The following is a 13,331-nucleotide window of genomic DNA, read 5'->3' on the forward strand; positions in this document are numbered from 1 at the left end:
CATCCCAAGCACAAATGGATCCTGACCTAAGATTTTGTAGCCATGTTTTAGTTTTATCTTTTAATGAAAAAGGAAAAAGCTTTAATCTAACGGTATTCATGCTACAATTTAAGTCATTATAGGTTTTACAAACTTTTTCAAATTCTCTCAAATGCAAGTATGGATTTTCTAGATCTAAGCCATGAAAAGAAGGTAAAAGTTGAATAATGTTTGGCTTAAAATTAAAATGAGATGCATTAGGAGGAACAACTATACATGAGGGTGCACTTGTTCTTGTAGGATTCATGTGATCTCTAAGTGTTCTAACTCGGCTATTCTCATTATTTTCATTATAAAACAACTGATTATCTTCTTTGACCATATTTTCTAAAAATGATGAGGATACCCTACAAAGTCTACAACTTAATGTACGTGACCAAACACTTATACATGTGTAAAAAGAGAATAAAAGGAAGAAGAAAACAAAACAAAAAGAAACAAAACAAAAAAAAAGTTAAAGAGGACTTTGAGATGTAAAATTAATGTGAGGATTAAACAATGATAAAAACAAATGTCAAGGTTAGAGGATCCACTAATGGTATTTCAAACAAGTATAGTATAAACTCTTATTATTCAACTGGAAACCACACACAAAGGAGGTTCTAATCGAATGATTTGTCATTAATAGCTCATTATACATTGTTAACATGATCATATTAATTATCTTATTTAAGTAACACCAAACTTTTAAATATAATTAGGAATTCATGATGCTAACTTATGTTAACAACAAATCAAGTTCCTTTCATAGCACATGTGTAGGTAATGCCATACAGTTAAGCTACGAGAGTGCCAAGCATTTGTTGTACCAAGTGTTATACAACACAAATCTAGATTAATCACTTAACAAGCAAGGTATTAAGAATTAGTAAGATAAAAAGATAAGACATGTTAATATTGAACATTAAGGTCCATGTTGAGTTTACAATATACTTATTCTTACACCATTAGTGTAACGTTTTCACCTTAACATAATGAATTTAGCTAAGCACAATGAAGAAGAGAAACATAAATAAGATACAAGTTAACTAAGTAAAAGAAAGGAAAGGAAATGAAAAGTATAAACAAGATATTAATGAGAGCAAAACTTAAGAATTACAAAAAAAATATAAAGAGAGATAGCAAGAGCAGGTTCTTGATCTGAACAACCAAGCTCTTAAATGCATAGCAAAGGCCTCCTTTTATAGGCCAAAATTTAAAACTATTGATTTGATGACTAATTTTTGAGTGGGTGGCCAACTCTTGACTTGGTGAAAATCCTTATCTTCTTGTTTGAACAAATTGTCATTCCTAACATCAGAACTAGAACCAACTGTACTCATGAAAGTTATAGGAAATTGTCTTATATTTCCAGGAAAAAAAAATTAAGGTCATTTGGACTTCTAGAACTCAAAATATGGGTTGAACACTGAACAATGTCTAGGCTACAGTACAGATTCAGACTTCTTCGTTATTGCTATAATTTGGACTTGAAAACGACCTTTTTAAATCTTGGACTCTACATGAAAGTTGTAGGCCTATGTCTTACCTTTCCATCCATATAAAGAAGACCTAAATCCAAGATCTACAGCTCCAAATATGACCCAATTACCGAACAATATTCTAGTTTGGACTACACCAACATCTCTTTTCTAAGTTTGGCCCTCTCTTTGTCCTTTCAATTTCAGTACTTAAACTCATCAATCAATCCTTTCATTTATGTGATAGGCCTACATTTAAGATAAACATTTCCCATAAATTAAAGGTATCTTATATTATTAGATATGTTATTATAAAACATGCTTTAGTTAAGGAGTTATTGATACTTCAAGTGCAAAATAATGATATAAAACATTGATAAAAATGCATTTTTAAGTACTAATCAGGTCCATTAGGGTTTTTTTAAGTCTAGAGTCAATATAAATAAAGGCATAACCAAACATGTAAGGTTACACAATATTCAGATTAATAAAAATTCTTATTTATCATACTTTGTGTGTGTGTGTGTGTGTGTGTTAGTGAGATAATCTCCCTTCCTTGGTTCTTTAAAGAATTGAAAATGACTTATTGAAGAACAACTGACTTCATGGCATCATCCTTATACTTCTCGTTTGCGAATCAATATTCATTGGGTGGGGTTTTTCTGTTTCCAATAATGTTGGTGCATAGGTACAAGTTATCTTTTTTTGTCACACTCCTATCAAACCTGATTTACTTGGCTTTTTGAGAATTGATGTCTTTGCGTGTGGGTTATGTGACTACTTGATCACGAGTTTTGCATCAGCTATCATCTTCTCCACACAATAATTTTTCTTCTATTCATTTAACATATTAGGTTTCTTACTATTTGTGTATATTTTATCATAAGCTTTACAATTTTCATCTATTTTTATTTTTTTTCCTTAAACAATTTTGTTTTTCGATTGAATCCTTTTTATGGCCTAATTAGATGAGATTAAGTTTAAAATTATGGTAGAAAGACCAAATTAAAATAAAAAATGATGAAAATGTAAAACACTAACAAAATACATGGCTAATTCTAAAAACATTTATCATTTTTATTATGGTCTAAAAGTTTATTTTGTTAATTTTTTTAGTTCATAATTAGAGAAATTAGAGAGAAATTCATCAAAAAAAAAAAAGGTGGTAAAGAGAATATGAGTCAGCGAACATAACCAAAAGATCCATTAGATGTATCAATTAGGTTTATTACAAGGTTTGAAACTAAGAGGATTCAAGAGAAATTGATTAGATTGATTCTGAATATTTGGGTTAACAAGTTGTAAATCTGTTAGATAAGACCTTTATGTACTTTATGATCATATTTAAAGCTACAAGTGGAGTTTTATTGCGATTTCAGTTAGGTGAAAAACTGGACATCTCAAGCTTTTTCATCTATATATGGTAGGACTAACAATTCATCCATATAAGAGAAGAAAAATACGTTTGAAGTCATAATAGAAGTTGTTGAACATGATATGTTATTTTATTTTTATGACTTGTGGACTTTTTATTTAGCAATAATTCATTTTCTATAATGAAAGCATTGATAGTATAAATCATGATTATTTTGGCAAGGGTTTCCATGTTAACAACTTATGTTTCCTTTTGTTTTGTGGATTTCTTCAATAACAAGGTTTTTTTTTTTTTTTTTTTTTTTTATATCATTCAAGGATATTATAGAAACATGCATATATAATATTTGATCTAATATTTGGATCAGACTATTTTACTTCAAATTTCTAGAGGTCTTGTTTTATATCTAGTTAAAATTACAGGTCAATTGGACACAAGAAATCCTTGTGATAAGGTCTATAAACTATTGAATAATATTTGTATTAGTTTCCTAGTTGATTTAAGATTTTATTTTATATACAAAACTCTTTTGTTGTGTTTTTCAATATTGTTTAAGATATTTGTACTTAGTATAAATATGGTTATTTAGCTTGTATTTAGTTTCTTTAAAAAAATATTAATAAGAGATGGATTTGTTACTCAGAAATAAAACTTGTATGTGAGAATTTGTTCTTATTCTTGGTTCCTCATAGAACTACTCTGACTTATTGAATAACTAACCAAGTTTCATGACGTCTTCTATACTTCTTATTCACATCTCAATTATAAGCATCTGGTGATGGTTGGTTGTCTATAGTCTTAGTCTCTCGGTATAAGTTATTATTGTCTCAAGCTCAATTACAAGCTTGAATTTAGCTTTCTTGGATATGGTTAATTTGACCGTGAGTTTTTGAATCTTTATATTCATAAGTTCGCATAAGAGAAAGTTATATAAAAAAAAAATGGTGGAAGAGAGAGAAAAATATTACTTGTCATGATTTTAACAACCAAAATGACAAAATTTGGTGTTAAATGGTTCCATTTGATGAGAGGAGTTTGACAACACTAGTTTTTAGTCTTTATTTTACTGGAAAAGGTAGATCGAAGCTTGAGAAGTTTTTTGGTTTCAAATTATTTGTGCAATTGTTTGTTTGTTTTTTTGCTATTTTAAGGTTATAAATAAGTTTGTTGATGTTTATAGTGTGTTGTTTTCATGTAAAAATTTGGTTAAAATGGTTTTTTTGGTCTAAAAGTAAAATACTCAACTTTCTAACAATTTTCCAGCCACCTAAGATGGCTAGAACTAGACAATAAAAAACATATTGTTTGTTTTATTTTTTAAAAATAAAAAGGAATGCCCAAGCACATGGGCCTCGGTTTACAAGCTTGGGTTTATAGGCGTAAGTATGTCTGGGCCTGGGTAGTTGGGCGACCCAACACTACCTAGCCTTTCTCTTTGTTTTTTTATATAAATTTTTAATTAATAAACTCTCTTTTGTATGTTTTTTAGTTTACATAATTTTTTTTATTTCAATTTAAATAATACTCTCTCTCTTTTTAAATTGTTTTGTTAAACTTTTTTTTAAATATTATTTATTTTTAATTATTTATAATATTTAAAGAGATTATTGTAATTTATATTTTCATTATTTTTTATATTTGATATAAATAAACTGTATTTGTATGATGTATTTTTTTAAATCATTAGTTCTTGGTGAGAAAAAATAACCTCTAAAATAAAATAAAAAAAGCTTAAATTAAAAAAAAGTGGATGTTAAATGCTTACTCATATTTCTTTTGCATTTAGAAGAAATATTAGTTTAATAATTTAGTATTCAATTAATATTTATAACTCTTTTATAATGGATCAATTTAACTATTTTTAAAATTTATTTTATTAAATATAAATATATCTTCACATTTATCAATTAAAAAAAATGATATAGTAAAATATGTAAATAATATTAGTATATTCTTTTATTATATTAAAAATTAGCTTAAAAATATATCCACATTGTAACGTGGTTTTTTAAAATTAATGTGTATTAATGCAAAGCATGTGTTGTAATTTTCAAACAAAATATTTGTTTAGATGGGATGAATTTGAATGGGAAATTTTTATTTGTATTTTTTTTTCTTTCTTTTACGATAAATAATTTGTTTATTTTCTATTAACATGGATATGTGTTTATATATGAGATGGCATACCTGGACGTTGCGGCGAGCTATGAAATAAATGTGTCTGATAGTGTTATAATTGTGAACTAGTGCTAGATAAGAAATAGAAACTAAATGTGTGATGGAGACAAATTCCATGACAGAAAAAAAGTTGTGTTGGTAATAAAAAATTTAGAGACTGAATAGAATGATTTATAGCAATTCACAGTGTTTTGTAAGGAAAGATACAATTCTTTCCCAATATGATTTATATTTTCTGTTAATAAAAAAAAAAAAAATAGAAAGCTAAATTCTTTACTAGCTTAATATTAAAAAAAAAATCAACAAAGACAATTTTGGAAAAAAAAAAACCATGAGGGGAAACACTGTAGCAATCCACCGTGTTTTGTGAGGAAAACTACAATGTTTTTCCTAGTAAAATTGACAAAGATAATTTAAAAAAAATTTATAATAAAAAATAAACCATGTAGGGAAACACAATAGCAATCCACAATGTTTTGTGAGGAAAGCTACACTGCTTCCCCACATGATTTAACCTTGCTTGTAATTGTAATTCTCAACCAGATAAATATTAAAAAGATAAAATCGACAAAGACAATTTTAAAAATCATAAGAAAAAAAAATCCACATGGAAGAAACAGTAGCAATCCATAGTGTTTTGTGAGGAAACCTACAATGATTTTTCTCATTTGATTTAGCTTTATTGTAATTTTCAACCATATCAATATTAAAAAAAAAAATTGACAAAATTTTTTTTAAAAAAATCTTAAGAAAAAAAAAAAACCATGTAGGAAAGAAAAAATTCTTAAAATTAACATTATAGAAATCCGCAATGTTTTAAAGCTAAATTATAACAAGCTCAATATTAAAAAAATAAAATTGATAAAAATAATTTATTAAAAATCATACAAAAAACATAAAAAAAAACCATGTAGAGAAACATTGTAGCAATTCACAATATTTTAAAGAAAAAAAATTACGTAGTTAAATTTTCATTTAACTCAATATTAAAAAAATAAAATTGACAAATAATTTTTAAAAAAATCATAATAAAAAAAAACTATATGAAGAAACAATATAACAATTTACAATATTTTAAAAAAATTATAAAACTAAATTTTTAACTAGATGGATATTAAAAAAATAAAATAATTTAAAAATAAAATCAATAAAAATAATTTAAAAACAAACTAAAAAATACACGGTAGGAAAGCAAATAAAATATATAAAAAAAAGGTTTTCCCGCATGTTTATATATATATATATATATATATATATATATATCAATAATTAAGCGAAGAAAGCTCGAAGGCAACCAATTCACAGAAACAATAACACAAACACCTTTTGCTCATTAAAAACTCCGCAACCTCCCACTCACTGCCCCTCATCCTGCTCACTGGCCCTGCTGAATAATGTCATCGATTTACGTGTCAGAGCCACCAACGAAAGGCAAAGTAATACTAAACACAACGTACGGACCTTTAGACATCGAGCTCTGGCCTAAAGAAGCACCGAAAGCTGTTAGAAACTTCGTCCAACTCTGCCTCGAAGGTTACTATGATAAAACCATCTTTCACCGTATTATTAAGGGCTTTCTTGTTCAAGGCGGCGACCCTACTGGCACTGGCACAGGTAGGTAACTCTGTAATTTCTCTTTGTGTTTCATTGACGGGCTGCAGTTTTTATTTTTGTATTAATATTGGATTTGCCTTAGGGTTTCAGGGTTTCTTGTAGTTTATATAGACTATAGATTGGTGATTTGTAGTGTTTGTTAATATAATTATTAATTACTAGTGATTGAATTTTGTATTGCCATAGCACCTTGTGTTTGAATTTGGTCAAATTGGGATTTATTTACATGTTAGTGAATTTCTTTTTGGGGGGTTAATTTGTGGATAAGGAATTAAAAATTTGTTTAAAGTTTGTTGCTTTGTTTAACAATTGAAATGGGTTTTTTTTCCTTGTTCAATTTTGTAGTTATTAGTAATTTTGGAAGGAATTACTTTTGTCTTTTAGCTGATTTTTTAATTTTTTGGGGTGATATTGTTAATTAGAATATTGATGCTTGTCAATATTCGTAGGTGGTGAAAGTATATATGGAAGTGTGTTCGCTGATGAGTATCATTCGCGTCTGAGGTTTAACCATAGAGGGCTAGTTGCATGCGCAAATGCAGGTAGGCCGCATTCAAATGGGAGTCAGTTTTTTATCTCGTTGGAAAAGTGTGATTGGCTTGATAAGAAGAATACTATTTTTGGAAAGGTAATGTTGGTTTTGGTTTTTGGGTTTGAAATTCTTTGGTGTATTCTGATTGCTTTTTGGAGCTAAGTTTCCTGGTTATCAGGTTACTGGGGACTCGATATATAATCTTCTGTCACTTGGTGAGGTTGAAACTAATAAGGACAATGATTGGCCATTAGATCCACCTCCAAGAATAATATCAGTTGAGGTAGGCTCGTTAGTGCTCTGAAATGCTAATCTCAGATTATAAATGCATAACAACTTGTGAGCTGTTCAAACTTCTATCTTTTATGAAATTGTGATTGATGATCATGTAATGACATGCATGTAGTATGGATGTTTAGATGTATGATATATTGCCGATATTATGGTTATTCATTTTTTTTTTTAAAAAACTGCATCCGCTACATGATATGTCAATGTAATATGCTTTTGCATTTTGCATCAACTTTGATTCTTCATTCTCATGATAGTCCATGGCACAAATTTTACAGGAAGTTTTAATGCGTAGCTATATTATTGAAATTCCTTTTTAGGTACTGTGGAACCCTTTTGAAGATATCATTCCAAGGGTAATTCCCAAGCCCTCAAACAAACCTGCAACTGATACTGAAAATAAAGATTCAAAGAAGAAAGCTGTGAAGTAGGTTCCCCCAACCTAGCATAATGTCATAATTTGAGAATCCAAAGACATTTATTGCTGTCCCTGTTACTATATTAAGGCTTTTCTTAATGCAGAAAGCTGAACTTACTTTCGTTTGGAGAAGAAGCTGAAGAAGAGGAGAAGGAATTGGCAGCTGTGAAGCAAAAGATCAAGAGCAGTCATGATGTATTGAATGATCCTCGTCTCCTAAAAGAAGAAAATCCAAGTAAAGAAACGGTAATGATGCCATACTTACTATGATGCTTCTTATGATAAATAAAAATAGGGTATACCCATGATTAAAGGGCAACTAAAAATCTAGACAAAGTGCATAGAGAAGAAGTGCATGCTTGTGAAATTCTGTTATTGAACATGTAGATATTGCAGTGATTTAGTGTTATAACAGTGATTTAGTGTTCAGATATCTTTAAAATACAGCAACTTTTGCAGAAATAATATCTATGTTCAAGTTTCTGACAAAAGTATGAGGTGCATTGGCAATACTGCATGTTTTGGGGTTCAAACTATTATTTATGTGCTGGTTTTTGTTGGATTAAGGTCTTGCCATGTCCTCAAGTGTCAAACATTCCAAGTATTCAGGAGGAAAACTCTCCTTTGAGTCACACATACTGTAAAATCTGTAGGTGCTGAGTTCGTCCCACCATTATTGCTTAGTAAAAGCAATTCTATGATTTCAATAGATCTACTTTAGAATGATATCCTCTTGAGTTAGCAGGTAAATTTATCCACTATACATGTGAAAGTGGTCTATTTTTATTTTATTTTATTTGAGATGTGTTTGAATCAATGCAGAACTCTTCTGAAGGTAAAACAACTAGGGATATTCAGTTATCTGTTAAAGAAGTTCTAAGCTCAAAGAAAGGCACTTTATCTGTTAAAGAAGCTCCAAGCTTGAAGAAAGAAGCATCATGGAGAGATTCAGCAGCTGAATTTTCCAACAGTGATGATAATGAAGAAGATGAGGGCATGTTTGATGCACGAATGCGCCAGCAAATACTTCAAAAAAGAAAGGAGCTTGGGGATGTTCCACCAAAGCCAAAGCAAAATGGTACCATGACACTTTCCTGTACATTTTCATTTGGTGAATTTTGTTAACAACATTGAGCATGTCTATTTTCCTTGTTTCAAAACAATGTCCCTTTCTATTGTGATTTTTATTCTTTATTTTCAGCTGACTTAATATCACAATGGCAAAGCTGAAAACAGTGGCAGAGAAAGCCTTGCGAATTGTATAGGTTATCGCCATTTCAAAAGTGATTTCTCCTAAGTAACACTAGTCTTATGTTACCTCAAATACAAAGAAGTGTATAGGCACACACAGAGATATACAAACATATACACAAGAAGCTCACTTAGCTGATTGATACAGGCAATTATTAGAAGTTGTCAATAAGCAATTAGTAAACTAAATGCAAATATGCAACTTCTTGATGGAAAATGAAACATAAAATGGAATCGGCGAATGACTTTGACGCTTGATTTATCTCATAATGGGTTTTATTTATTTTATTATTATTTCAACTTTACTCGATGGAAGCCATTGCTAGAGAGGAAATTACAGTTTAGTTGATATCCCAAAGAAGGTCACTATGTTAACATCTTATTCGTTAATAAGTTATCAAAATAATTTTTTTATTCATCATTCTTTGCATGTCCAAATTAGAGTCATCGCATCCTAATACTACATCAAATGCCTGTATTTTTTTTTGGGTGTGCAGGGAGCTCTAGCTCAAAGGATCGTCAAGTCTCTGCAAGGTTAAATATGAATGATTTTCTTTTTTCACTTATGGAATTTTCACTATTTTTTTTGAGATCTCATCCTCAAAAGATTATTGTGATGTGCTCTTTCTTCACTTGGCATTTCAAATTTGCTTATAAACTATATCAGACATATTGTGGCTAGACTTTCCCTGGCCCTCTCCATCAGTGATGCTATACTATTTATCATGATTGACCATGAAATCTTACTAGAGGTTGTGATGGTGGATGGGAAAACTTTTAGTTTCATGAGAGGAAGTGGCTAAGATGTATGATTTAGAGTTTAGTTAAACTGCCAAGTACCCATGCCTACCAATAGAAAGGTGGTGATGTCTGCCACAAAACAATTATGTGGTATGAGGATCAGTGTGATTCATAAATGTTCAAAATAACTTCTGCTTGAATTGGGTTGGTGTGGTACATGTCTCCAGCATAAGTGTTTGTCATATATTTTTGTTTCTCTGTCATTATGATCAATAGGTTTTGTTGTTGGAGTATTTTTACCTGGTTAGTTGGTGAAATTGTTTCTTGTATTTGCAGAATTCTGAAACCAAGGTTAAATCATGAAATTGAATTATAATTTTGTTCCTGCCAGATCCAATAGTGAAAGCTTCAATGATGACCAACCAAAGGTGGAAAAATTGTCAATGAAGAAAAAGGGAGTAGGATCAGAGGCCAGGGCTGTGCGTATGGCTAATGCAGATGCAGACTTACAGTTGTTGGGTGAAACTGAACGAGGAAGACTATTGCAGAAACAAAAGAAGCGCCGACTTCAAGGCCGCGAGGATGATGTATGTTATATGATTACAGTTTATCTGTGGTGTAACTCCCTTGTCTGATTTGTTCCCTTTATATCCTCTTTTTAGCTAGAAGAATTTTGAAGTGATTGATCTTTGTTTGGCCATTGAAATTTTAGTTGCTAGGGAATTTTGAAGGTCAGGAATGTGGTGCGAAGACACATGAGTGAGGACTGATGCATGTTAGCACTGGTGAATATAAGAACACAGATGGGAGAAGTGGATGAAAATATTGGTGAAACTTGGAAATTGATGAGGATTGCGTGAACATGTTTTTAATATTATAGGCAACTTAATATGTTTCTGTTAATTTTCTCTAAGATCATTTTTCTTATCATATTCCTTTACAGAATCAAAATTTTTGGACAATAATTGGTACCATTTTCCCCCTACATCACAGACACGATGAACAATAATTAGTCTAAACAAGGATGAATTATAGATCATGGAGCAAAAAATCTATGCATTTATTTGTTTCTTATTTATCTTCTCATTGTGTGCTTATATAAGCTGACCCCGTTTTTTTTCCACATGTAATACTTAGCTGTTTATTTTAATCCTTTTCTTCTGGCTAATTAGGTTTTAGCAAAACTCGAAAAGTTTAAAAAGGCCCTCTCTACAAAGGCTGATGCCGCAAAGAGCGAATCTGAAGATGCTGATAATGAAGATTTGTCTGACTGGAGAACTGTCCCCCTAACATTTGCACTTGAACGTGGCAAGGTAAGCTTCAGTATGAATTCTATTAATTTCTTCTTATGGTTTTGATAACCACATGACATGACATTATTATATGTTTTCATCATTTTTTGCACTTTAATGTTATAGTTAATTTATAGTGTTGCCAAATAAACATAAGGTTGAAATTGGTAAAAAATGCCCAGAGTGAAATTAAAGATGACTACCTTCACATGAACGGTAATTTTGAATTTGTAAGAGTGTTTTATCTTGTGCTTACATGTATGGTGCTGAAAATATTATATTCATTCTCAAAAGCATTCTGACTCAGTCTATGCCAGACAGTGAAGCCATAACAGAATGAACTGCTTACTGTTCATTTATTGCTTACTGAGTTTCAATTTTGTAAATTAGCATCAACTTACTTGAGTCATGTTATTCGGTATTTCCCCTTTCAACTTGTCATTGTCATTTCATTGAGTTACATTGGACAGTGCAAATCATGCTAAAAACATTAAATAGTTGATATTGGATCTTCTTAAACAAGAACCCTGAATTTCCCAGCATATGCAACATATAGGTTTATATATTCAAAGGTAAAAACCATGGTCATGACAGTAATTATAGAAATAGTATCACTCTTTGTTTTAAATATCTTAATCAATGTACTTACTCTTCTGCAATTGTAACAGGATGGTATGTCTCGCAAAGAGGATCCAAATGACTATGTTGTGCATGACCCTCTTTTGGAGAAAGGGAAAGAGAAATTTAACCGGATGCAAGCCAAGCAAAAGAGACGAGAACGAGAATGGGCTGGAAAATCTCTTGCTTAGACTCTAATATGAAATATGCAACATGAGTTGGTTAACTTGCCTCCTTATATTTGCTCATAGTTGGCTACAGATAATTCATTATTTCTGGCCAAAGTCACAAGAAACTATGGAAAATGGTTCTTGGAGGTGCATTGTTGACCTCCAATTTGTTCTCATTGTGAAGGTTCACTTGATGAGACCACCGTTTTTACCTGGAAACGATGCTACTGAGCAGCTGCCTCATGCTATAATCTTCGGTACTTGCTCTTTTAAAATGCATTTTCCTGCCTTTTTCCTAACTTAAACCTGTCAAATTAACTTTGGTAACAGTACTAACTGTTGTACATCTGCTAAATATGTGTGATTATTAGATTGAATTTGAAAACAATTACTTGTCTGAACAATCAGTAATTTGGTCAATTGTTGCAAATGTTTTTTTTTATATATATATATATATATAAACCAACTCCACTAATAAAATCCTTGAATTTTTCAAATGTTTGACAATGGAATGATGGACGAGGCTTTTTTTTTTTGTTTTCCTGATTTACCTTTGGGAATAGGAATATAGAGTCATGATAGTTTAGACTTGTTGAATGGCCAAAAGCGCACATTGTTGTTGTGGAAGAACATATCGCTTCGTTAGACCTGATCTTGAGTTTTGAGGATTGGCCATATTGCTCATCCCGTCAGATTCAAACAGGTGGTGGCACACGTAAAAGAAGTGCTTCCATGTACTCGAATTTAATTTGAAGCTAGTATTATTATCTTTCCCTGGAAAGTCTTTCAAAAATCAAGTTCATCTAGTTGTTCACTGTTCAATAATTTTAGCAAGACTGCTGAAGGTCAAGAAAAGATTGGTTGCTGTTAACTTTATCGTTTTGAACTTAGCAACTTTAGTAAAAGGAAAAATGACCATCCTTACTATTATTATTTGCCCGTTGCTTGTGGTTTGGTAAAAAATAGCGGGTAATGTTGAATTTGTAAGCGTGTTTTATCTTGTGCTTCCATGCATGGTCCCGAAAATATTATATTCATTCTCAAAAGCATTCTGACTCGGTCTATGCCAGACAGTGAAGCCATAACAGAAAGGACTGCTTACTGTTCATTTGTTAATTAGTGAGTTTCAATCTTGTAAATTAGCATCAACTCACTTGAGTCATTTTATTTGGTATTTTCCCGTTCTACTTGTCATTGTCATTTCATTGGGTCACAAATATAATTAAAAAAGGGAAGGCAGTAAATCTTGCTGACTCTGAGGACTAAATTGTTCCATTGTTTTATATGGATACTGGAATAATCTTATACGAGATCCGCTTAGCTTATCGATCGCCAAGCCTAATTCTGTTTTT

General features: G+C 30.8%; 1 protein-coding gene across 1 annotated transcript; it reads left to right on the plus strand.

Moving 5' to 3' along the window:
• Window positions 1–6,299: 6,299 nt before the first annotated feature.
• Window positions 6,300–12,367, plus strand: LOC118062683 (peptidyl-prolyl cis-trans isomerase CYP57). Its single transcript, XM_035076516.2, has 10 exons — window positions 6,300–6,666; window positions 7,116–7,294; window positions 7,377–7,481; window positions 7,810–7,916; window positions 8,012–8,153; window positions 8,730–8,985; window positions 9,656–9,692; window positions 10,291–10,486; window positions 11,072–11,212; window positions 11,860–12,367. Exons 1-10 carry the CDS (start codon window positions 6,447–6,449, stop codon window positions 11,998–12,000), a joined length of 1,524 nt encoding a protein of 507 aa, XP_034932407.1. The 5' UTR covers window positions 6,300–6,446; the 3' UTR covers window positions 12,001–12,367.
• The last annotated feature ends 964 nt before the right edge of the window (window positions 12,368–13,331 follow it).

This window comes from Populus alba, chromosome 18, assembly GCF_005239225.2.
Source record: "Populus alba chromosome 18, ASM523922v2, whole genome shotgun sequence".
NCBI classification, from domain to species: Eukaryota; Viridiplantae; Streptophyta; class Magnoliopsida; order Malpighiales; family Salicaceae; genus Populus; species Populus alba.

What these genes read in the sequence shown, in the direction of transcription:
- LOC118062683 (XM_035076516.2), top strand. Translation starts at nt 6,447, where the DNA reads ATGTCATCGATTTACGTGTCAGAGCCACCAACGAAAGGCAAAGTAATA. An exon ending in GATCGTCAAGTCTCTGCAAG is followed by an intron (nt 9,693 to 10,290) that starts GTTAAATATGAA and finishes TGTTCCTGCCAG; the next exon opens with ATCCAATAGTGAAAGCTTCA. An exon ending in TTCAAGGCCGCGAGGATGAT is followed by an intron (nt 10,487 to 11,071) that starts GTATGTTATATG and finishes CTGGCTAATTAG; the next exon opens with GTTTTAGCAAAACTCGAAAA.